This window comes from Budorcas taxicolor, chromosome 2 (genome assembly GCF_023091745.1).
Source record: "Budorcas taxicolor isolate Tak-1 chromosome 2, Takin1.1, whole genome shotgun sequence".
In the NCBI taxonomy this organism is placed as follows: domain Eukaryota; kingdom Metazoa; phylum Chordata; class Mammalia; order Artiodactyla; family Bovidae; genus Budorcas; species Budorcas taxicolor.
This window is the reverse complement of record NC_068911.1, coordinates 128,933,337-128,960,097: the sequence shown is the minus strand read 5'-3', so window position 1 is coordinate 128,960,097 and position 26,761 is coordinate 128,933,337. Positions and strand designations below refer to the sequence as shown.

General features: G+C 37.9%; 1 protein-coding gene across 1 annotated transcript in view; it reads left to right on the top strand.

Annotated features, from left to right (window-relative positions):
* DNAH7 (dynein axonemal heavy chain 7) overlaps window positions 1-26,761 on the top strand; it is a 254,731-nt gene that overhangs the window by 119,359 nt on the left and 108,611 nt on the right. Inside the window, exons 28-36 of the mRNA XM_052658581.1 lie at window positions 892-1,104; window positions 3,896-3,994; window positions 10,104-10,352; window positions 14,881-15,030; window positions 17,177-17,359; window positions 17,721-17,897; window positions 18,389-18,520; window positions 20,035-20,259; window positions 24,150-24,347. Of these exons, the coding sequence (XP_052514541.1) occupies window positions 892-1,104; window positions 3,896-3,994; window positions 10,104-10,352; window positions 14,881-15,030; window positions 17,177-17,359; window positions 17,721-17,897; window positions 18,389-18,520; window positions 20,035-20,259; window positions 24,150-24,347 (1,626 nt within the window). The remainder of the gene's footprint in view (window positions 1-891; window positions 1,105-3,895; window positions 3,995-10,103; window positions 10,353-14,880; window positions 15,031-17,176; window positions 17,360-17,720; window positions 17,898-18,388; window positions 18,521-20,034; window positions 20,260-24,149; window positions 24,348-26,761) is intronic.

Sequence of the window (26,761 nt, the reverse complement as noted above, 5' to 3'; positions counted from 1 at the left end):
TTCCCAAACGGTATTTATAACCTGTCTGAACGTGACTGCCATTCCGTACAATTATTATTCATTATTTGAATATATTGTCATTTTATGTAACAGTGTTGTTCTCCTGCTTTAGTATAAGACAGCCATGTTTTCATGCTCGAGCCACTGAAGTAAGTCCTGATAGAAACTCACTTTTTAAAGTTAAATTTTCTTATTTTTTCCAAATATATTCAGTTTTCTATTTGCCTTACATCACACAACATTTGTCCCACAACATTTAAAGTACCATGAGGAAAAATTATCTTAGAATTAGGAAAATGGATTTATCTCTAGTAATAATCATCCCGTACTTGTTTTCAGCTTTTCCCCCTTTATTATGCTTGAACTGACATGGTGGCTGAAGACGCAAAAAGGTTAAAAAATATCTCAAAATTCATCACTTATGTAACATACCCTTGTTATTAGGAGTTACCTTAATCAGTTAGATATCTAGAGATCTTCACTTAGAGCACAGTCTCCCAATACCAGCCACTTTCTAACAGCTCCAATGAGAAACCCAACATCTCAGCAGAGTCTAATGCTTTTTCCTTGTAACATGTCACTTTCTACAAAGGAATAGAACATAATGGATACTTAATACTTGAGTTAATAATTCACCAAAACCCTAAGTATGACAGAAATTTGAAGTGTTCTCAAAGCATAATTTCAGAAAAAATATTTGGATAGAAAGTTAATGATTTCTTCATTATATAACAATAACAAGAAGTCACATTTTAAAATGTTTTACCTATAGGATATGGATATTATAACAATATTATTGCAAAAAAGCTATAACATTGTAGCATGTTATAAAGAGTCAAGCTGTCTTCATGATGGCCTGTTTATAAAAGCACCTTTTCTCCACTCCCATAGGCGCTCTTTCGGACAGTAGCAATGATGGTGCCTGACTACGCTATGATTGCTGAAATCGTCCTATACTCCTGTGGCTTTGTCACAGCTCGGCCACTGTCAGTGAAGATTGTGGCTACATATCGCCTGTGTTCAGAGCAGTTGTCATCACAGCATCACTATGACTATGGAATGAGAGCCGTGAAGTCAGTGCTTACCGCTGCCGGGAATCTAAAGGTAGAAACTCAAGTAACTTCTTACTCATTCATTTCCTGTTTGTAAATCTCAGGACCATGCGTCTTTACAGAGCTCCAATAACTGATTGATTCCATCAACTGGAAAAAAAGTTGCCTGTTTTACTAAAATAATTGATCATTTGCACACATGAAAAAGGACATTTTATGATTTGTAAAACTTTAGCCATGTGATTAGTGATTTGAGTTCCATCCCACAGTTTTAATTGTATGAAACTGAGTACTACTGAGGAATAAAATTCCTTGCTGCTGAGAAATACTTGGAAAGCATTTAGTCTATGTGAACATATGTAATTTTAAAGGAAACAATGTATGTATAATTAATACAAATGTACAAAATTCCTAGACATTGTTATTTAATATAATTATAGAGTTGCAGCCAACTACGCACTAGCAGTAATGGGTTTGCAAGGTGCAATGGTAAAAAATCCACCTGCCATGGCAGGAGACACAAGAGACGCAAGTTCTATCTCTGAGTCAGGAATGTCCCCTGGAGTAGGAAATGGCAACCTACTTCAGTATTCTTTCCTGGAAAATTCCATGGACAGAGGAGCCTGGTGGGCTAGAGTCCAGACGGTTGCAAAGGGTCAGACATTGACTGAGCATGCACACACACATACCACCAGTAATGGATTTGCAGTATAATGTGTGCATTTTAAGATGGTATGAATCATAATTATATTGATTAAAAGGGCAAATATTTTAAGATTGGGGTAACTTTTCATGGGAAGTATTTTGTAGAAACATAAAGTATAACTGTTCTTTTTTCTTTATGAGAGTAAGCAAGATAGGCCATGTGTGCTAAGTCGTTTCAGTCGTGTCCAACTCTTTGAGACGCTATGGACTGTAGCCTGCCAGGCTCCTCTGTCCGTGGGATTAATTAACAGCAAAATGCAAACTTTGACCTTGTAGCTTATAAAAATTTTCATGTTCATGACTGTGGGAGATTTTAAAATATATCCTGTGTGATTAAAAACAATGGCATGCATTTTTGACTTCTAAATGATGTTACCAGGAATTCTGATACATAGTGGTGATATTCTATTTCACATTTGTCTAACATGACTTCAAGTCATTATTTTTAGTAATAAACAAATGCAACTAGAAGCAACAATTTGTATTAACCTGACGTGTCATGATTGCATTGTGGTCAGATAATGGGAAAGATAATGCTTTGTTCTACTGTATGTCATCACTGACATCTTGACTGTGGAATTGAACTATTAAAGTTACGCAGCAAATGAATTCTGCAAATGAATCCTATCATTCTTTGTCAAAAGCTAATTTAGAATTGTTGAATGTGTTGGCTTGAATAGTTTGAAGTTTGTTTCTATTTTATCAGGAAACAATTTAAATGTTTGTTTTAAGATGATAGCCTTTTGACAAAACAGACTTCTGACACTTCATAATTGCTGTGTGGTTAGGTTGATGCAAAGACAAAGTCCGTGTTAGCAGAGCTAGCTTTAGGTTTGGCAGCTCTGGTAATTCAGAGACAGCAGGCCTTAACTGCCAGGCATCATTGACTTTGTAAAGTTAAAGCCAGTTAAGTAGGAGCATGGAATTTGCTAGAAAGATTCCAGAGAACAGGATGAGGGTTCTGGAAACCTAAACTGATGATGGTGGGAATAGCTTTGGTGTGAAATTTTGAATCAAGTATAGAGGTTGAGAGAAACATTTCTGAGTTCAGATTTTTTTTGTGAATTACATGAACCATCTTATGGGCATGAGCAACAAATTGAGTTCAGCCACGTTTTTAGTAAACCTCTGTTTACCAGAGGTGTTTTGGAATTTAATATATATTTTCCAAAGCACCCTCTACTCAAGTGACAGTGCATTAACCAGCCCTCCCCACGCTGCCAGGGGAACACACTCAAGCATGCTAGTACCAAGTGTGCAGTCAGAAGGTGGCATGCCACCCTGCCCTCCCACTTATGGTCAGGTGGCTTGTTCTCGAAACTTGCTGAAGCTAGTTGGTTATGTTATTGTTGTTATGTCCTTTAATTAATTGTCAATGAAACTGATGGTATATGAGCATGAAAAGAAGAGGTTTGTTTTTATGAAAACTGAGTTCCTTGTTTAAGAAAGACTGAGTAAAGATGAAATGCTAAAAAGTTCACTTGGAATTAGATGTGGATAAGAAAAGTAAGACTGAAAAAGAACAATTCGTGAGGATGCTACATTTAGATTGTCTCCTAAGTATCTTTGAAGAGAATGATTATCTTTGAAAAACAGAAACAACAAAACACAAAAAATCTAGAGCGGCGACTCATTATTGACTGTTTTTGGTTTTGTTTTGTACAAGAAAAATTGTGCAGAACTCCACCCTCAGAGAAAAAGCCTTGACACCAAAATATGGGCAAATGAGTGAATATTTATATGTTTTAACTTTAAATCTTTTAATGAGTCCCCATTTTTAATGATTATTTACACTTATCAACTGACTGCTGGTTTTGAATGCATAGGACAGGCAAGGTCTTACCCAGGATAGAAGCAATGGCAACTCCCAAACTCTGAAAATCATGACCAATAGCTTTTTACCGAGAGTGTCTATGAAAAGGTAGTTAGTTAAACTTAGAATTTCATTATGTACTAGTATAAAATTCAACAAGTATAATCGTCAGTTTATGAAATTAATAACAGCCCAGTGAAATGAAAATAAATGACATCTTTGCATGGGTTTGAAGGCCCTCTGGGGCCTGGGTGCTTGTGTGTATGAACAGGCATGGAGTGCAGTTAACAGATGCAGATGTCATCATGAGTATATTTTCTTTCAGCTGAAATATCCAAATGAAAATGAAGAAATTCTGCTGCTTAGATCTATTATTGATGTAAATTTGCCAAAATTTTTGTCCCATGATTTACCACTCTTTGAGGTAAGAATATTTTGTACTCTAATATATCAAAAGTCTTGTAAAAACGTATTTATCAAGTGTCCAAGTTTTCAGGTCCCATTGAGAAACTTCCAGTGTAGAAAACAGAGAAACATAGGTCACTCCATGTTTTATTTGAAATGTGTTTAGCTAGCTTTGTTGTTACAAGTAACTTTTAACAACTTGGGATTTTTTTAAGTAGTACTTTTTTTCTACTGCAGAATATAATAAACACACAAAAGTCACAGAATTTTTGCTTATAAATCTCACTAGGAAATAGACTCCATGGAGGAAAGTAATTGGTTAAACACACCACCGAATCCCTTACACAGAGGGATACTTTGCAAATGTTTGTCAAAATTAATGATCGAAGAAGTAAAAAATAAGCTTGATTTCTTCAAAAGAGTGCAGTGTCTTTTATGAAATTGGTTTTTTTTCAGGATAATTTAAGAACTAGGTTTCATAATATTGTTATATTTAAAACTTGGATTGTAAGTAATTGTAAAGAATTATTAGAGTGACGGTTAAAGTCCTGTATTGTCATGTGATGTCATTGTTTCTCTTTTCCCATTCTCAGCAGAAGTGACTGGGGTGGTGGGTAGTGGGCTGCTGACACGTGGTGGAGGTCCTCTGTCTTGCACTGCCGTGAGGTATGGACAGTTAGCTTCCAGCGTGTAGAGACTGAGATCAGAAGACTCTCATAGGGAGGAGAGAAGTGACTCTGCCACTGTGGTGTGCTCCAGTGCCCTTAGCTATCCCTAGGAACAGTGTTGCATCATTCTAAAAGAAGCTCCCGTTAGTATTTGGAATTGACGGTGCAAATATTTTACAGATCAAGTTTTCAGGGAATTGGTTCAAAATTTCTTGTTAAAAATTTCCCTCAGTTTCTTTGGTCCTAGTATACTGTACAGATTTTCCAGGAATAAACATAAGTAAAGCTATATTTATTTTTATGAAGTAGAGGTATATCTCATTTAGATGTATCCTCCTATAGCTGTGTATTCATTGAGCAAATATTTCTTGAGCAATATTTTACAAATGGAGCATAACTGGCATTTTCAAATAGGCTAGTTCCCAGTTGTGAGAGACTGTCCCATACGCTACAAACTCTTGGCATCCCTGGTCCCCCCAGTATCTCTGGACTTGCACATTAATACAACCAGAAGGACGACTCCATGTATTCCCTACTCTCTACCTGGCAGAGAGGAACTTGTGAAAGGAATTGGTCTTGATTGAGAGCCACTAACTACCAGATATGGAATTGTCTGCTTCTTTAAGGTTAACCATAAATAATTTGAACAATCTGAGAAGATATTTTTGCTTACTTAGCAAACACTATGCATTTACAATGGACCCAACCCTATTCTAAGAGCTTGATGAATAGTTACTCCTAAGCACTGGTGGCTCAGATGATAAAGAATCTGCCTGTGATGTAGGAGATCTGGTTTTGATTCCTTGGTCAGTAAGATACCCTGGAGAAGGGCATGGTTGCCAAGCAAGGCTTTAGCAATACATGAACTGTGAACTTTCAGATGTACAAGATGGTTTTAGAAAAGGCAGAGGAACCAGAGATCAAATTGCCAACGTTTGCTGGATCATCAAAAAAGCAAGAGAGTTCGAGAAAAACATCTATTTCTGCTTTATTGACTATGCCAAATCCTTTGACTGTGTGGATCACAATAAACTGTGGAAAATTCTGAAAGAGATGGGAATACCAGACCACCTGACCTGCCTCTTGAGAAACCTGTATGCTGGTCAGGAAGCAATAATTAGAACTAGACATGGAACAACAGACTGGTTCCAAACAGGAAAAGAAGTATGTCAAGGCTGTATATTGTCACCCTGCTTATTTAACTTATATGCAGAGTACATCATGAGAAACACTGGGCTAGAAGAAGCACAAGCTGGAATCAAGATTGCTGGGAGAAATATCAATAACTTCAGATATGCAGATGACACCACCCTTATGGCAGAAAGCAAAGGAGACCTAAAGAGCCTGTTGATGAAAGTGAAAGAGGAGAGTGAAAAGTTGGCTTAAAACTCAACATTCAGAAAACTAAGAGCATGGCATCTGGTTCCATCAAAGTGAAGTGAAGTCGCTTAGTCATGTCCGACTCTTTGCGACCCCATGGACTGTAGCCCACCAGGCTCCTCCATCCTTGGAATTTTCTAGGCAAAAATACTGGAGCGGGTTGCCATTTCCTTCTCCAGGGGATCTTCCCAACCTGGGGATCAAATCCAGATCTTCCGCATTGCAGGCAGATGCTTTACCATTTGACCCACCAGGGAATCTCAACATTTCATGGCAAATAGATGAGGAAACAATGGAAACAGTGGCTGACTTTATTTTGGGGAGCTCCAAAATCACTGCAGATGGTGATTGCAGCCATGAGATTAAAAGACACTTACTCCTTGGAAGGAAAGTTATGACCAACCTAGACAGCATATTAAAAAGCAGAGACATTCCTTTGTCAACAAAGGTCCATCTAGTCAAGGCTATGGTTTTTCCAGTGGTCATGTATGGATGTGAGAGTTGGACTATAAAGAAAGCTGAGCACCGAAGAATTGATGCTTTTGAACTGTGATGTTGGAGAAGACTCTTGAGAGTCCCTTGAACTGCAACGAGATCCAACCAGTCCATCCTAAAAGGAGATCAGTCTCGGGTATTCATTGGAAGGACCGATGTTGAAGCTGAAACTCCAGTATTTTGGCCACCTGATGCGAAGAGTTGACTCACTTGAAAAGACCCTGATGCTGGGAAAGATTGAGGGTAGGAGAAGAGGAGGACAGAGGATGAGATGGTTGGATGGCATCACCGACTCAATGGACATGGGTTTGGGTGGACTCCAGGAGTTGGTGATGGACAGGGAGGCCTGGTGTGCTGCAGTTCATGGTGTTGCAAAGAGTCAGACATAACTGAGCTACTGAACTGAACTGAACTGAACCCACTCCAGTATTCTTGCCTGGAGAATCCCCTGGACAGAGCAACCTGGTGAGATACAGTCCATAGGGTCGCAAAGAGTCAGACACTACTGAGCAACTAACACGCCCCCAGTAGGACAGGAGCTGTCATTATCTCCGTTTTACAGCTGATGTAAGCGAAGTAGAGTTGATAAGTTACTTGGGGCCTTGCCCAGTATATGACAGAAAGAGAACTGCAGCCGCTTAGCCAGGCTACATCCTACTGCATTGTCTTTGTCTCCCCTTTACCCAAAGGAGACTTACTGCTCTGCACTGGAGTCGGTTTCTCTGTAACAGCATTTAAAGAACTAAATTTAAGAGTGGTCAAACTGAAAGGTTGTCAGTTCTAAGGTGTAACTCAAATGCATGCGTTCATGGTAAGCTCTTCTGAATTTTCGCTTTCATCTTCAGAGTGAAAAGAAGAGTTGTATTTCTCACATAGGTTGCTATGAAGTGAAATGAATGTCGCTCAGTTGTGTCTGACTTTTTGCGACCCCATGGACTGAGGTCTCCAGGCCAGACATGAGTTCCCCAGACATGAATTTTGCAGGCCAGAATACTGGAGTGGGTTGCCATTCCCTTCTCCAGGGGAATCTTCCCAACCCAGGAATCGAACCCAGGTCTCCCATGTTGCAGGCAGATTCTTTACCAACGGAGCCAACAGGGAAACCCTAAGTTGCTATAATGCTTATGAAATAGCCTGAGTGGTGCATAAAGGAATGTTTCTTAGACCTTGAAAGTGACTTTATATTTTCATATAAACTATATGTGGAATTACAATTCTTTCCAATTCTATATTATGTGATTATATTATTTTTCTAAAGCTTCCATAACAGAGCACCACAAACCTGGTGGCTTAAAACAACAGAAATTTATTTTCTCACAGTTCTGGAGGATAAAAGTCTGAAATAAGCTGTTGGTTACCTCTGAAAGAAGATCAAGATTCTTTAGGAAAGAACCCTTCCTTGCTTTTTCTTAGCTTCTGCTGGCTGCTGACGATCTTTGATGTTCCTTGGCTTGTCATTGGTGGTTCCCTGGTGGCTTCAGCTTCTGTCCCCATCACTAGAATGGCCTTGTTTCCAGGAGTCTTTGAGTTTGCATCTTCCTCTCCTTTATGTTGTATAGATACCAGTCACTGGAGTTAGGGTCCAGTAGGATCTCATCTGATCTAATTACATCTGCAAAGATCTTATTTCCAGATAAGGTGACATTCTGACATAAATTTTTGAGGAACACTAACAGAATTAACAGACTACCCACTACACTGATTAAAATACTGTTAAACTAATTTTTATGTATGATATGAGGTGTGGATTCAAGTTCATTATTTTGATAAATCCAGGTATCCTAGCATACTTTGTTCAAAGACTATTTTTTTAAATCTTTACTGGATTATTTTTGCTTGAGAATGAGTTTTCATATGTGTCTGAATCTATATTTGGTCTCCCTCTTCTGTTCCATTGTTATATTTTGTCTATTTTTATGCTAGTATGATACTGTTTTTATAATAAGCCTTGAAATCAGATAATGTTCATCTTTTAACTTTTTAACTGAAAAAAATGTAAAACTACAACATCTGATGAAGAAAACAGGACAAATCTCTTGTGAATTTGGGTTAGGTGAAAATTTCTTGAATACATCACCAAAAGCACAATGCATGAAACAACAAATTGATAAAATAGGCTCATCAGAATGAAAAACTTTGCTCTTTGAAATACACGGTAGGAGAATGAAAGACAAGTTAGAGCTATAAAAAATAGTTGCCTGTTAGATGTATGGTGAAGCACTTGTAAGTAGAATGCTTAACAAATGGTCAAAACTTCCCATGAAGAGAATAAACCCATTAAAATAGGCAAAAGATTTGAGATTGAGCAAACTCTGGGAGATGGTGAAGGACAGGGATGCCTGGTGTGCTGCAGTCCTTGGGGTCATGAAGAGTTGGACATGACTTGGCGACTAAAGAACAAGAACAACAAAAGATTTGAACAAACATTTCACTAAAGAAGATATACATATGGCACAAAAGTAACACAAAAGTGTTACTTTTTAGCAAATACAAATTGAAGCCATAGCAAGATACTGTTACACACTTATTAAAAAATACTGATTATACCAAATATTGAAACTCTCATACACTGCTGAGGGGAATTTAAAATAAGACAACCATTTGGGAAAGCAGACAGTTTCTTCAAATGTTAGACACATACTTGCCATTGTGTTGCATTAGTCATTCAGTAGTGACTGACTTTGCAACCCCATGGATTGTAGCCTACCAGGCTCCTCCATCCACGGAGTTCTCCAGGCAAAAATACTGGAGTGGGTTGCCATTCCCTTCTCTGGGGGATCTTCTTGACCCAGGAGTTGAACCCAGGTCTCCTGCATTGCAGGCAGATTCTTTACCATCTGAGGGTACTATCTAAGTATTCTACTTCTCAGTATTCACTTGAGAGAATTGAAAGCATTTGTCCATGCAAAGACTTGTGTGTACGTGTTCATGGCATCTTTATTTATTTCCAAAACGAAAAACAATGAAAATGTCCATCAGCAGGAAAATGGATGTAAAAACCGGCACCTCAGTATGGTGGACTACTTCCATGCAATGAACTATTGATATGTGCAGTGACATGTTTGAGTTTTCAAACCTTTATGCCGAGTGAAAGAAGCTAGATTTAAAAAAAGTAGTACACATAATGTGTAATTTCATCCCTATTAAAGTCTAGGCAATGAAATTAAAAATAGAAACAGAAAGCAAATTAGTATGTGTGCTGATTGTCTGGGGATGGAGGTAGGTGTCAAGGAGAGGGAAGAGGAGGATTACAAAAGATCATAAGGAAACTTGTGGCGATGGTTGATATGTTGATTATCTTCACTGAGTTGGTGGTTTCACTTATCAAATTATGCCCTTTAAATATAAGCAGTTCATTGTATGTCAGTCATACCTCTATGAAGCTGTTAAAAATACTGAGCTATTATTTAATGGCTTTATTTTCATCAGTATTAAATATGAGGATGTGAGAAATTTTATCAAGTTTATAAACATATACATATGTGTATAGATGTACACATATACATACAAACATATATAGAGAGATAATATGAGAGTTTATAGCTATGTAATGTCAATATAAACATCCAAATCACCTATCATCAGGGAATTACTTCAGATTTGTTTCCTGGGGTGAAATTACCAAAACCAGATTACAACGATTTGCTGGGAGCTATCAAAGACAACTGTGACTCCATGAATTTGCAAATGACCAGATTCTTTTCTGAGAAGATTCTTCAGATATATGAAATGATGATTGTGCGTCATGGCTTTATGATTGTTGGAGAACCATTTGGAGGAAAAACCAGTGCATATCGCGTCTTAGCTGGAGCATTAAATGACTTATGTGAAAAGGTAAGTGTGGTATTAATACATCAATTTACCAATAATCAGCTTTGTGTAAGATAGAATGTATGGTCACTTAAAAGGATACTTTAATGCAGCAACTTAAAATTATGAAAATACAGAGAAAATAGAAAAGTAATATGATTCAAGTAGGAAGTTCAGCATATAAAGAATATGCCAAAGATTTGCCTCAAAGCCTTTGGTTCTTTTTTAAAAAGTTTAATTATAAAGGTAACATGTTCATTGTATAAAAAAATCTGAAAATGTGAAAAAACCTTATACTTTACTAGAATAATTTATAATTTCATAGGAGAGTGTATTTTATTTTCTTGGTGTTCAGATTCATAATGCAAACTTCCTCTAGTGCTGTCTGCTAGTGGTATTGAATTGAAGTGTGTGTGTTGTGTGTATGCATAATAGAATATGTATATAAGCATAGTAAATAATGATAATTATATTATTCAAAATTACTGTCCTAGTTGACTCAGTTTGATCTACTTTGATATGCTAAAGGCGTGAGGCTGTTTTAAATTCTCCAACTAATACTGCATTTGTGTCTACTTATCTTTGTATTTCAAATAATTTTTGCCACATATGTTTCAATGTTTGTAGCCAACTGGGATTTGTATCATTATACCTTCATTGTGGAGCCTCCCCCTTCAGCCAGTATAGTATTATGTACTTGTGTTATTTGCCATGGATCCCCTGTGTTTCAGTATTGCAACCCCCGCTTTTTCCTTGCATACATATTTGCCCATGTTTGGTAATTGTGACTCTGACTGTCACTGTGATTTACTTTTTTATGGAGAGTAAATAGTTTGACTTTTATTTTCTCCATTTGATGGCCTTATCTTCTCATTGGGGAATTTAGATTCATTTGTATTTATTATCAAACTGATGTGTGCTTATTTCTGTCATTTTTCCCTTGATGCTTTTATCCTTACATGTGCTTTCCTTTCTTCACCTCCCTTCCTTTCCCTTTATCTGTCTTGCCTTCTTTTGCTGAGTTTTTGTTTGCATTCTTCCTCCTTTGTTGTTTTATTACTATATGAACTAATTATTTTGCTATAAAAATAAATCTCTAAAAGCCAAATGTGGTGCCACTAAAAGATTTAAAAAGGTGAAGGTTATGACCATGTATTCTGGGACAATATAAAGCCTCAAAGTGATTCATTACCAGGAAATTCGAAGAGTGACATTGTGGTAAGGTAAATGCGGCTTCGTAGTCACTGCCTACAACCTGCAGCTTCACACTAGCTCTGCTGCATTTGGGACAAATCTTTCTTTGATGGCAGCAACTTTGTCCTGACTGAGATATTCTAATAGAGCTTTCCCATGCTTCTGAGTTAAGGATGACATATTGTTATTCCCTTTCTGGGAACAAAGAAGAAAGCAATGACCTTGAGTTTATTTTACTGCTTCATATTATTATTCCCATATCTTTTCCTCAGTTTGGTATTTCATGCCCCAAGCTCCACTGCTGGTGGGCAGAAAGCAGTGTGGGAGAGTTGAACTTAGTATGTTGTTACATTCAGGTATGACCTAAATCAAATCCCTTACGATTATACAGTGGAAGTGACAGTTGGATTCAAGGGATTAGATCTGATAGATAAAGTGTGTGAAGAACTATGGATGTAGATTCATGACATTGTACAGGAGACAATGATCAAGACCATCCCCAAGAAAAAGAAATGGAAAATGGCAAAATGGTTGTTTGAGGAGACCTTACAAATAGCTGAGAAAAGAATAGAAACAAAAGGCAAACAAGAAAAGGAAAGATAGACTGATCTCAATGAAGAGTTCCAAAGAATAGAAAGAAGATATAAGAAAGCCTTCCTCAAATATCAATGCAAAGAAATAGAGGAAAACAATAAAATGGGAAAGATTAGAGATCTCTTGAAGAAAATTAGAGATACCAAGGGAACATTTTGTGCAAAGATGGCCACTATAAAGGACAGAAAAGATATGGAAGCATAAAATATTAAGATAGGTGACAAGAATACTCAGAAAAACTATACAAAAAAGATCTTCATGACCCAGATAACCACAGTGGTGTGATCACTCACCTAGGGCCAGACATCCTGGAACATGAAGTTGAGTGGGCCTTAGGAAGCATCACTAGGAGCAAAGCTAGTGGAGGTGATGGCATTCCAGTTGAGCTATTTCAAATCCTGAAAGATGATACTGTGAAAGTGCTTCACTCAATATGCCAGCGAATTTGGAAAACTCAGCAGTGGCCACAGGACTGGAAAAGGTCAGTTTTCATTCTAATCCCAAAGAAAGGCAATGCCAAGGAATGTTCAAACTACTGCAGAATTGCACTCATCTCACATGCTAGCGAAGTAATGCTCAAAATTCTCCAAGTCAAGCTTCAACAGTACATGAACTGTGAACTTCCAGATGTTCAAGCTGGATTTAGAAAAGGCGGAGGAACCAGAGATCAAATTGCCAACATCCATTGCATCATTGAGAGAGAAAGAGTCCTAGAAAAGCATCTACTTCTGCTTTATCGACTACGCCAAAGCCTTTGACCGTGTGGATCACAACAAACTGTGGACAATTCTTCAAGAGATGGGAATACCAGACCATCTGACCTGCCTCTTGGGAAATCTGTATGCATGTCAAGAAGCAACAGTTGGAACTGGACATGGAACAACAGACTGTTTCCAAATTGGGAAAGTAGTAAGTCAAGGCTGTATATTGTAACCCTGCTTATTTAACTTAGATGCAGAGTACATCATGCAAAATGCCAGGCTGGATGAAGCACAAGCTAGAATCAAGGTTGCTGGAAGAAATATCAATAACCTCAGATATGCAGATGACACCACCCTTATGGCAGAAAGTGAAGAAGAACTAAAGAACCTCTTGATAAAAGTGAAAGAGGAAAGTGAAAAGTTGGCTTAAAACTCAACATTCAGGAAACTAAGATCATGGCATCTGGTCCCATCACTTCATGGCAAATAGATGGGGAAACAGTGGAAACAGTGTCTGACTTTATTTTCTTGGGCTTCCAAATCACGCAGATGGTGACTGCAGCCATGAAATTAAAAGATGCTTGCTGCCTGAAAGAAAAGCTATGTCCAACCTAGACAACCTATTAAAAAGCAGAGACATTACTTTGCCAACAAAGGTCCGTCTAGTCAAAGCTATGATTTTTCCAGTAGTCATGTATGAATGTGAGAGTTGGACTTTATAAAGAAAGCTGAGTGCTGAAATATCGATGCTTTTGAACTGTGGTGTTGGAGAAGACTCTTGAGAGTCCCTTGGACTGCAAAGGGATCCAGCCAGTCCATCCTAAAGGAAATCAGTCCTGAATTCATTAGAAGGACTGATGCTGAAGCTGAAACTCCAATACTTTGGCCACCTGGTGTGAAGAACTGATTCATTTGAAAAGATCCTGATGCTAGGAAAGATTGAGGGCTGGAGGAGAAGGGGATGACAGAGCATGAGATGGTTGGATGGCTTCACCGACTATGAACATGAGTTTGAGTGAACTTTGGGTGTTGGTGATGGACAGGGAGGCCTGGCATGCTGCAGTCCATGAGGTCTCAAAGAGTCGGACACGACTGTGCGACTGAACTGATCTGAAATGAAAAAAAAAAAAAAGATCGTGAATAAGTAGAGCACAGTGAAACTATTCTGTATATGTTGTAATGGTGGATACATGATATAATGTATTTGGCAAAATCCATAGAACTGTCCAATACAAAGAGTAGACCTTAGTAAGCCATGGGATTTAGTCAATAACAAGATATCCATATCACTCATGATAATGCACCACACCAATGCCAGGCTTTAATAATACAGGAAACTGCGTGTGGGGTGGGAAGTGGAGGGAATATATGTGGATATATATACAATACTTTCTGTTCAGTTTCTCTGTAAACCTAAAGCTCTTCTAAAAAATACTATCAGTTAGAAACATAAAAAAGCTTATGCCTAGGTCTATTAATATCTTATTAATTCCATAGAACAGTTTTCAAGGTTTTAGTGGAAACTGTCAACTTAACAATATCAACTTTTTCACAACATGAAAATGGTACATATTTCCATATATTTTAATTATTTAATTTTCACTCAAAGAATGTTTTGTAGCAAGAATCATCCAAGTTCAGCCCATGGGGCAAATTCAGCCCCAGACCTGTTTTTGTAATGCCAGTGAGTTTAGAATGGTGTTAACATTTTTAAGGTTTGTAAGGAAAAACAGAAAAGAATATCTAACCCGTAAAGCATATAATAACAACTATTTATAGATCTCGACCAACATTTACTGATTTATCCCTAAGTATCTTATGAGTTTTTAAATCCATTTGTAAATTGTACTTCTAAATTTTATTGTTAAGCTTTTCATTGACATTATTTAGAAAATACAGTCAGTGTTTAGATAATGACCTTGTACTCTGGAACCTTGTTAAGTGAACTCTTTACTTCTGGTAGTTTCTTTTAGAGTCTTTAGGATTATCTACATACACAATCATGTTTTCCATGAATAAAGACAGTGTTCTTTTCAATAAATAAATAATTGTTTTCTATTAAGGGGTTAATGGAAGAAAACAAGGTTCAGATTACTGTTTTAAATCCGAAGTCCGTCACCATGGGCCAGCTGTATGGACAGTTTGATTTAGTGTCCCATGAGTGGTCCGACGGGGTCCTTGCTGTCAGTTTCAGAGCATTCGCTGCTTCATCAGTAAGTGCCAACACTTTGCATTTCTACTTGGAAAGGCTATGAGAGCTCTGATTTTTTCAGTTTCGAGTAAACTTTTGTATTTATAGTTCAAGGTACATATTTAAAGTGCAGTACTGAATAGTGTGGCAGAGCTTCTGTGAAGAGCACTTGTGAGTCTACAAAGACGGCCAGAGACCATGGGGGCAGGCATATCCTCCTCACTATGCACAGAAGAAAGGGCACGAGGAAAGGAGGCTGAGGAGAGCATTTCTGGCGCTCATTTTCCAGGCTAGGTGACCCAGCAAGGAGAGCATCTGAATAACAGGAGCCTTTTGATCCATCAGTAACAGTCTTTGCCCTGCTGCTCAGCTGGCTGTCACTGTCACACCCACTGATTGTTAGATAGACTCCAGGGCTGAAAGAGCAAATGGCAGACCAACTCCAGGACTTCCCTCTAGTGTGCTGGGAGAGCATGAGCTGTCTGTGGGAGGGAAACGCGAGGGATGTGCCAGCTGCTGACCTCTGGGAAGGGGAGTGGGAGCTTGCCCCTTCCTGGCGTACCCTGCTGAGGGGCTGCTGCCCACTCTAAGAAAGGCCACAGACCAATAAATGTTACCTTGGTTGTTGTGTTAGCAGTCTCTCCATGGACTATGATCAGATAGAGACAGCTTGTTAAGGCTAGTCCTACAGGAAAAGGGGCCTAGGCTAGAGACATCTAATTGTTTTGTTAAATCTTATATATATATATATATATATATATACACACACACACACACACACACACACACATATATATATATATATATGTTAACCTTTATTCTGACTACCATACATCCTAAATTTGGTGCTGTCTACTCATTTAAGGACAAGACAGTCATGAGTCAGTGTAATGACAGAAAAACGTTAAATCGCAGCTATACTTTTATTTCCCTGAAGGACCTTGAGCCATGAATAACGTGAGGATCGGCTCTCACAGGGCAGAGATCTTGCACAGTGTCAGGAGGTACAGGTGGGGCACACAGAGATCTGGGACCACTGATGAAACTTCTCAGATCCTTTCTTGTCACAGTAAATGTGCTCCGGCCCAGATTAATGTGTGAAGTCTCTAGATAATGTGTACTATCGCATCACTTATACAGAAATAATCATGAGATACCTCTCATTTTATACTTAGCTACATAGTATGTGTTATATTTTCCAGGAAGCTACATCCCATAAATATTAGCCTCAGGAAGGTTAAGTAGCTGTCCCCAAGTCACACAGCTGGGAAATAGTAAAGCCAGATTAAAAGTGAGGTCTCCCAGTTGTTGCAGGGCCCACCTGCTTACCGTCAGCAGAGTGTTTCTCAGAGTGGACCCTAACAGGCTTAAGAACCCAACAGCAGGAGGAAAAGTTGATCTGAAGGTTTTCTCTCCAAGACAACGCACTCTTCCATGCTTCCAGAGCTAGCTTCTGAGTGTGGCTATGGGTGACTTGAGTCCAGACAGACCCACTGTCTCGTGGATTAATGCTTTTGATCACAGGATGGAGAAGTTGTTAAGGTGGATTCAAATCCCTCACTACTTCAACTCAAGTGTGCATTTGCTGAAGGTGAACCCAAGGCATCATCTGTGTCCACAGGATGGCTTCTTCATCAGGGTCTGGAAAAGAGAATCAGTTTTTCTCACTGTGGGACTGTGAACATTATATTGATATTAATGCCAGATATTATATGACCACAAGACAGTTCAGCCCAAGAAGGATGAGTATGTGGGTGAATTCATTCAGTGGAGGGAACAGAAAATTTAACCTAACACACAAGAATAATTGATCTGGAGGAATACTAAATAGAATGTCTATATAGTCAGACAGTCTGAATTAAAACTGTTTTCCCTGGCAGTTGCATTTTTTTTCACTTTTCTAAAATATGTTGTATATGATTTCAGAGACATTGGAAAAGACAAAATCTTAAGATGTTAAAATTTGTCTCATCCATGGCACATATTAGGCTTCTTTAGTGAATATGTATGTATATTCGCACAAATATGCACTCTATTCCAAAGGTGCCTTTACATTTTGATGGTGAAATTAGTTTTAGGAGATACGCTTTAAAATTGTAAAATAACATGAATGAACTCTTTCCTTCCATAACCATTTTTGCCCTTTATTCACCATCTGCATGAACCAGACACCAGATAGGAAATGGCTAATCTTTGATGGGCCAGTAGATGCAGTATGGATTGAGAATATGAACACTGTGCTGGATGATAACAAAAAGCTATGTCTGATGAGTGGCGAGATTATCCAAATGTCACCACAGATGAATCTTATTTTTGAGCCGATGGATTTAGAAGTTGCTTCTCCTGCCACTGTAAGTTCTCAATTTTCACATCTGCTAATAAATTTGAAATGTTATAAGTGTGTTTATTGTTTAGTAATTTTGACTCTAGCTGAAAAAAAGTATTTACAGAATTCATTCTAATAGCCATCTGTGATTCTCCAAGGGCAGACATGTCTGTTGACATACCTTGACAATGATAAGAGTCAGGGATATTTCCCTCTTTGTCTAGGACCATTTGGTAAAGTCATACATGAAAATTTAGATGAGGAAATTGTATAAAAGTATGCCTTTTTCCTCCACAAGTTTCCTGAAAACTGTAAGAAACAGATGTACTGAGTCATCCTTCTTTTATAAGCAGTACCTTGGTGGTAAACAGTGATTGTTTTTCCAGGTTTCCAGATGTGGGATGATATACATGGAGCCTCATATGCTAGGCTGGAGACCACTAATGTTGTCTTGGATAAATCTTTTACCTGCTACAGTTACTGTTATTCAGAAGGAATTTATAATAGGCTTATTTGACAGAATGGTTCCTGTTTCTGTTGAATTTATTAGGAAACATACAAAGGTAAGAGGGATGAAAGTTTTAAGATTTAAAAAATAAATGGAAAATCCAAATTAGCCATATATATACATTTTAATGTCTACTTTATTGTCAACTACCAGATATTAAAATAATTTCTTAATTAGTTTGATTAAAAACTCTTATTAAAGTTTAAAAATTTTCATTAATATAGTTCTCCAAAAAAGTTTTTTAAACAAAGCATCTTATGGTTTGAGAAAATGTATGGATGATAATCTTTTCCCTTAAAAAAACAAACTTGAAGTCCCACCTAATCACATCTAGGTGAAAATACTCTAAAAGGTGATCTCTCATTTCTGATGAACTATTACTTTAAAAATAGTTTCCCTCTTATAAAACTAGAATTATAATACTAACACCTTTTTGTAGATGTTTTGGCTGTTATAACTAAATGAGTTCAATAAAAATTAGTTGATACTGTTTAAATTAGTGCCTCATTTAAACTGCTTCATAGACTTTTTTCTCTGATTTTTCAGGAATTATCTCCTACTTCAGATACAAACTTAGTCCGATCCCTAATGAATCTGATAGACTGTTTTATGAGTGACTTTGCTGATGAAGTCAAAGTAAGAGAGAGACATGATCGAGAAACTTACTCTTTACTTGAGGTAAGTCCATGTACTCTTTACATGAGGTAAGTCTTTGAATCTTGCAATAGAAAAGGATTTATTGCTTTCCCCAGTAAATTTTCCTAATTAATTAACCTCATTTTTCCTGGAACTGGAGGCTGGAAAATGGGTGGAAGCTGAACAGTGAGAAAGAATCAGGTCCCAAATACCAGGTGCTGATAGGAAAACTCCTTGCCTGGTGTTGTATTGAGTCATGAAGTTTGGGTGGAGCCAGTGACCCCCACAGATCTGCTACTGATACCTTGAATCATTTGGCCCAGTCTCAAAGATGATGGCAGCTCTGTTGGTAAAGAATCTGCCTGCAGTGCAAGACCTGGATGCAGTCCCTGGGTTGGGAAGATTCCTTGGAGGAGGGAATGGCAACCCACTCTAGTATTCCTGCCTGGAGAATATCCATGGACAGAGAAGCCTGGTGGGTTGCAATCCATGGGGTCACAGTCAGACAAGACTGAGCAACTGAGCACAGCACGCAGCAAAGATGATCAGTCCCCAAAATGTCAATGACCATTTGACAACAAGATTCACTTCCCCCTTCAACCTCCAATTATAATTTATTTTTTCTTCCCTAATATTTCTCCTTTTTCATGAGATATAAATATTTAAAATATACGTGTGTATATAAATATTTAGAATTAAGAAAGCAAGAAGATATATAATCTATAAATGTTTTAAATATAGGAATAAAATTATCAACAGACCTTGAATCTTCTTTAATAAAAAATTACATATGGCTAATGGTAGCACTTTTAATGTAGTCAGTGTTACTTTTCTGCTTTTTTTATGAAATGCATTTTAAATTTCATTTAAAATAGTTTTCAAAAAGAGTCTGAATAATCTAGGTGTAGATGAATGGTGTCAAGCTAGAGTTCACAACTTTTATGAGTATAGTCAGAACTGTTTTAGCTTTGGCATGGAAAAGGAGATTTGATTTTGAAACAAACAAACAGACCCTCTTATTTGAGCGGTGTCTTGTTCTGTTCCCTCTGCCTGAGTCATAAGAAAGCTTGCAGGACTTTGGTTCTAATGATACAGTCAATGCTTGGATAATTATTACAACAGGTAAATGAAAGTGTACGAATTTGTTTTACTTTACAAAACATTGTATCAAAATTTAATACACATATATTGTGAGTTGATTATTCTTTATTAAAATATGCTTTTACTTTAATAAAAAGTTATCTCAATGTTCTTTTTAATATCAAAGTTCAGCTGTATACTTGAATTAGCACCTGATTTACCAGACTAATCATTCTGTTTTTACTATGCCTAGAATTTATGCTTTGCATTATATTGTCTTCTCTGATAGTAAGATTTTATGACATGTAACTTAATAGAAAAAACTAATTATTACAAAATCCCGAGATTACCTACTACCATATATCAATTTATTCATTTCCATTCAAAGATATTAATCTGGGTGATCTGATTTAAGCTTCAAGGATGGATTAAAGTTATTCTTTAATGCATTCTATCTTCTCATCTCTCCAAATCAGGGCATTTTTCTGTTTTCTTTGATCTGGTCTGTCGGTGCTTCTTGTAAAGATGATGATCGGTTGAAATTTAGTAAGATTCTTCGAGAACTAATGGAAGGCCCAATTTCAGATATAACTCGAAATAGATTTAAATTACTGAGTGGAACTGAACAAACATCTTCAAAACGACTAACTGTTCCATTCCCTGAAAAAGGAACAATTTATGATTATCGGTTTATCACTGAGGTAAGAGTTTTGAAGCAAGATCTGCACCTGTCAATCAGGCAGGGTTTCCCTGGGACACACAGGGCACAAATTGGCTCTGTGGCCACCTTGTCACCACTGTCTACCTAAGAGACAGCATGGAGTAGAAGATGGTATGCTGGATGTGAAGTCAGGCACATCTGGGTCTGGCTTCTTTCTGTATAGCCTTGGACTGGTTTGTAATCTCCCCAAGGCTTGTTTTTCTCATTGATAAAATGGGATAAATAAAAGTGCTGATTGGTCCGGCTGTGCCATTACATACAATCATACATTAGGACATCCACTCTAGCAGCAGGTGAGTACTGCTCAAGGACACACCTCTGGGAGGTTCATGGTGCAGGTTAGCGCCTCACGGGCTGAGTTCCTGCAGGACCGCAGATGGGTTGTTAGGAATTCAGCACTTCCCAAACAGAATGGACAATATACCCTGGGTGGTGTGTGTTCACTTGTTTGTTTTTGTGTAACAGCTCCCATAAGTACAGTACTTGAGGGCAAAGTTTAGGCATACGTGTTATTTAAATATGGGCTTCCCGGGTGGCATTAGTGGTAATGCCCGCCGGTAAAGCACCCGCCTGCCAATGTGAATTCTTCCCTCCTGGGTTGGGAAGATCCCCTGTAGGAGGGCATGGTAGGCCACTCCAGTATTCTTTCCTGGAGAAATTCATGGACAGAAGAGCCTGCTGGGCTACAGTTCATAAGGTTGCAGAGTCAGACATGACTGAAGTGACTTAGCATGCATGCGTTATTTAAATAGACGCAGCTTTTAGTGAAATTGGGATCACTCTATATCCTCACTGGGCAGTTTCATATCCTTCTTCCCTTAATAAAGGGAACAACTCTATCTCACTGATGCTGCTTTAATAAAGCTTATTTTTCTAAAACTCCCTATATTCTACCATTTCAGTGGACCGTGATCAATTCAGTTTCCTAATCTTGCACATTGAAGTGTTTTTGTTGTTTTAGTTTTGGTGCTTTGGTGAGTATTCTTGTATACAAGTCATTGTTTACATATCTGATTGTTTCTTTAAGATAGGTTCATCAAATGGGAATTAGCGTATCAATTAAAAAATTTTTACAATTCTTGAGAATCATATTGCTGAACTCACCTCAGAAGACACTCTTCACCCTGCCAACTGCAAGATACCTTTTTATCTTTGCTAATTTTATGATATCCTAAATTTTCAGAGCACTTTGCAGTTTATTAAGTTTTCCCACAATCACTTTTATCTTATTTCCCAGTGAAATGGAAAGATAGGATTATTTTCCAGATTTTACCATTGAGGGAATTGAGACTCAGAGATATTTTGTGGTTTTCCCAGAATTGCACAGTCTCTAAATGACTATCTGTTCCAGGTTTTCTGATTCTTAATTTTTCCTTCCTTGTAAGGTGGCGAAAGATTCATGTTAGAAAGATTATTAAGACTATCAAAGGAAGCATTGTTTCTTCATCAGTTTTAGAAAGTTCTAGTGATTTCTTTGAAATACTGTTTTTAGAGTAATGCAAATTTAGCCTCCTTATATTTTCTACTCTGTGCTCAACACGTCCAAATGATACAAAAATGAATAAAGGACAGTACTGTCTTGTGTGAGTTCCTGAATTCTTCAGGAGAATGTCATGTGTCAGTTCAGTTCAGTTGCTCAGTCATGTCTGACTCTTTGTGATCCCCTGAACTGCAGCACGCCAGGCCTCCCTGTCCCTCACCAACTCCTGGAGTTCACACAAACCCATGTCCATCCAGTCAGTGATGCCATCCAACCATCTCATCCTCTGTTGTCCCCTTCTCCTCCTGCCCTCAATCTTTCCCAGCCTCAGGGTCTTTTCAAATGAGTCAGCTCTTCACATCAGATGGCCAAAGTATTGGAGTTTCAGCTTCAACATCAGTCCTTCCAATGAACACCCAGGACTGATCTTCTTTACGTTGGACTGGTTGGATCTCCTTGCAGTCCAAGGGACTCAAGGGTCTTCTCCAACACCACAGTTCAAAAGCATCAACTCTTCAGCACTCATAGTCCAACTCTCACAGCCGTACATGACCACTGGAAAAACCATAGCCTTGACTAGACAGACCTTTCTTGACAAAGTAATGTCTCTGCTTTTGAATATGCTATCTAGGTTGGTCATAAATTTCCTTCCAAGGAGTAAGCGTCTTTTAATTTCATGGCTGCAATCACCATCTGCAGTGATTTTGGAGCCCAGAAAAATAAAGTCAGCTACTGTTTCCCTATCTGTTTGCCATGAAGTGATGGGACTGGATGCCATGATCTTAGTTTTCTGAATGTTGAGCTTTAAGCCAACTTTTTCACTCACCTCTTTCACTTTCATCAAGAGGCTCTTTAGTTCTTTTTCACTTTCTGCCATAAGGGTGGTGTCATCTGCACATCTGAGGTTTTTGATATTTCTCCCGAAAATCTTGATTCCAGCTTGTGCTTCCTCCAGCCCAGCATTTCTCATGATGTACTCTCCATATAAGTTAAATAAGCATGGTGACAATACACAGCCTTGGTGTACTCCTTTTTCTATTTGGAACCAGTCTGTTGTTCCATGTCCAGTTCTAACTGTGGCTTCCTGACCTGCATACAGGTTTCTCAAGAGGCAGGTCAGGTGGTCTGCTATTCCCATCTCTTTCAGTATTTTCCCCAGTTTCTTGTGATCCACACAGTCAAAGGCTTTGGCATAGTCAATAAAGCAGAAATAAATGTTTGTCTTGAACTCTCTTGCTTTTTTGATGATCCATACACTAGGACAAAAGAGTTCCATATGTCAAGGTCCAGGGACCTGGGGCATTTTTGGAAACAGTAGACTCATCAGTGAGGCTGGGTTGTGGGATACTGGAAGATGTGAAGGAAGATGGGTCTGGATTTTAATATACTTTGAATGGCCACGAGCTTTTACTGGATTTTGTAAGAATGGAGAGGGCAGTGGTGTTTTTCTAAGGAGAGTTAACATACTTTTGAAATTTTTGTTATAGACGCTGCCTTAGCAAATGAAAACTTTAGCTCACAAAGCTAATAGGATGCAAAGATACAGTGTAATGTTACCTCATAATAATAATAATCTCATATTAAGAAATCTTGTCTGTTCTGGATATCTCTTACACATCAACATGAATTTAGCTAATAATATTGAGACATACACTTAAAAATGGTTGAAGGTAAATTTTAGGTGTTTTTTTTCTTTACTACAATTAAAAAAGGAGACATACTACTATAAATAAAATAGATAACTAATAAGGACCTATATATCGCACCGGGAACTTTACTCAGTACTCTAATGATGTGTATGGAAAAATAATCTAAAAAAGAGTGGATATATGTATATGTATAAGTGATTCACTTTGCTGTACAGCAGATACACAACAGTGTAAATCATCTATACTCCCATAAAATTTTTTTAAAAGAGAAAGAAATCTTGCTTGAAATAATAAGCTGATGTTGCAAGTACCATTATAAAAGTCAAACAAATGCAGCTGATGGTCTATGTAGAAAAATATTATGTATTGGTTAACATTTATTGAATAATATTCTTTACTCTTTAACACATTGATTAGATCAGTTTTCTCAATGCTATTAAAGAATCTAATATTTGGCAAAAGTAACTGATCTTTGGGTTGATATAATCAGTGGTTCCAGGACATCAAATTATTACATCATTGCCATTTCATTTTTATCCATACACAACCCCAATATCTCTTTAATTTAACACAAAATTTAAAAACTTAGAGTGAAGAGTTTTAAAGGATAAAAACAAATGTATACGTATCAAGGATTGTTGGTCTTGATCTTTCGTCTTTTCTGCAGCGATGCAGAAGTACAGAGCTTCTGAATGTGTTTTAGAACATGACATTCACTATTTGGTTATTTGTTGTGAACAGGGAATAGGAAAATGGGAACCATGGGTAAAGAAGTTAGCTGAAGCTCCTCCAATTCCTAAGGATGTGATGTTTAATGAAATCATTGTGCCAACTCTGGACACAATTCGATACTCTGCACTAATGGAATTGTTGACCACCCATCAAAAGCCTTCAATATTTGTAGGACCAACAGGAACGGGAAAGAGTGTTTACATTATTGTAAGTATTGTAGAAATATACGTATTAAAATGTGCATAATAATCCAAAGAATATTATTTCTTAAATGACCTGAACTGGTAGGCAGTGTTTTTAAAATAGTTATGTATTTCTACATTTCTGTGTTGGAACCATAGAGGATTTTTGAGTAATTATCAAATTATCAAAATTACCAAAACGTCTCTTTCCAAAGAGGATTTATCTTTGAAAATTGATTAAAGATATGCTACTTTATATCACTAAATTATTGTCCATTTAAAAGGTATTTTAATGAAAATAGCTTATATAGGACAAAGAATTTTATCTGCCTTAAAAAAAACAGTGTTTTGGTTGATATTTAATTTTCTAAATGATTGAATATGTGAACATTACTGTGTGGTAATAAGACTGATTTTCTTTAATAATTTCTGGGATCATACCCACTGTGTGTTAAGAAAATGTTAGCTGTTATAAAAGATATGCCCCAAATCTCAGTAGCTTTATGAAACCTGAGTTCTCTTGTGTTTAAGGGGTCATACTAATCGAAGACCAGTTCTTGCCTCTACTTTCAGATTTCTGAAAGCAGAAGGCTGGCTGGAACTAAGAGTGAATAGCACCTCCAGCCTTTGGCATGGCAAATAGGTGCAAGTTTCTCCCGGGTCAGTTGGACAATGTAAAATGTATGTGAACCTGATCATTCCTGGGACTCCTTTCCATATAACTGCCCACAGCAGGAAGGGAATGCCACTACTCCTCTTCAGTCAGCAAACTGTGCAATGTGAATGTTCCTTTGGAGTATCTAAGGAACCTTCCCATCTGCTCTTCTCAGAGAGCAAACATTTGGAAGCTGCCCTGGAAGCAGGCAAGATAGTCTTAATCAGGAGGAATCACAATGACCCCAACGAATAGGACTTTTGCCTTTTCCCTGCAGCTGTGCTCACTACCCAACTGTGGGATAGGAAGAAGATAGAGGAGGCAGGTGGAGGAGAGGGGAGGACCTGTTGGTGGCCCCTCCCCCATTGCAGGTTCCCAGTCGATTCTCTTTTCCCCAATTGTGGTAGTATTTGTTTATAGTTCTTTATCGATTCTATGTTTAATACAGCCCCCCCACTTTGGGTTATGTAGTCAAATAATTGTTCTGGTGTTATTTGTTGAATAATTTCTTCCCCAAGAGATTGAAATGTTGCTTTTATTGTACTAAGTGCTGTATGTTTCAAGGAATATCCAAGAGTGGGGAGGGAAGAAGTTTAGACTGAGATTTTAAATCAAGGTGTTGAGTTAGACTGAATTTTTTAAAAAGTGTACAGAAAGCTAAAGGATTTATCTAAGATACTATCAAGAATTAGGAAATGAAGACATGATTCAAGGAGGTGGGTGGGAAAAATAAAGCCTTCTGTCATTTGTACTCCCATCAAATGGCAGTCCAGCTAATAAACTGCCCAGGCCAAAAAAAAAATTACTTTTCACAACATTGGAAACATACTTCACATATTATTTTGTAATCTGCTTTTTTTCTTCTTAATGTACTGTAAATACTTTCTTATTTTATTATTCTTCTACAAGATGATTTGTAGAACACAACATCTTGGTTAAGAATCATTGTAATTGTACCTTCTTTCCAGTTAATTCCATTTTGAAAGTACAAATTATATTATGTAAGCTTCCTAACTTAAAGTCAGATAACTTGTAGAAAGATAATAAGCTGTATTACAGAGAACTTTGATCTGCAGAGAGACAAGTGGCAGTCTAAGTTATTGTCTCATTTCTGAGACTTTAAGCCAAGTTTCTTAAGCTCTGAGTCGCTATGATTTTATGATGAGTAGGAGTGTATACTGGAGAAGGAACTGGCAGCCCACTCCAGTACTCTTGCCTGGAAAATCCCATGAACAGAGGAGCCTGGTAGGCTGCAATCCATGGGGTTGCTAAGAGTTGGACATGACTGAGTGACTTCACTTTCACTTTTCAGTCATGCATTGCAGAAGGCAATGGCACCCCACGCCAGTACTCTTGCCTGGAAAATCCCATGAACGGAGGAGCCTGGTAGGCTGCAATCCATAGGGTTGCTAAGAGTTGGACATGACTGAGTGACTTCACTTTCAGTTTTCAGTCATGCATTGGAGAAGGCAATGGCACCCCACGCCAGTACTCTTGCCTGGAAAATCCCATGGACGGAGGAGCCTGGTAGGCTGCAGTCCATGGGATCGCTAAGAGTTGGACATGACTGAGCAACTTCACTTTCACTTTTCACTTTCATGCATTGGAGAAGGAAATGGCACCCCTCTCCAGTGTTCTTGCCTGGAGAATCCCAGGGACGGGGGAGCCTGGTGGGCTGCCGTCTATGGGGTCGCACAGAGTCGGACACAACTGAAGCGACTTAGCAGCAGCAGCAGCAGGCGTGTGTACTCTGCATGGTGTTTTTGGAAATCAGAAAAGCCATG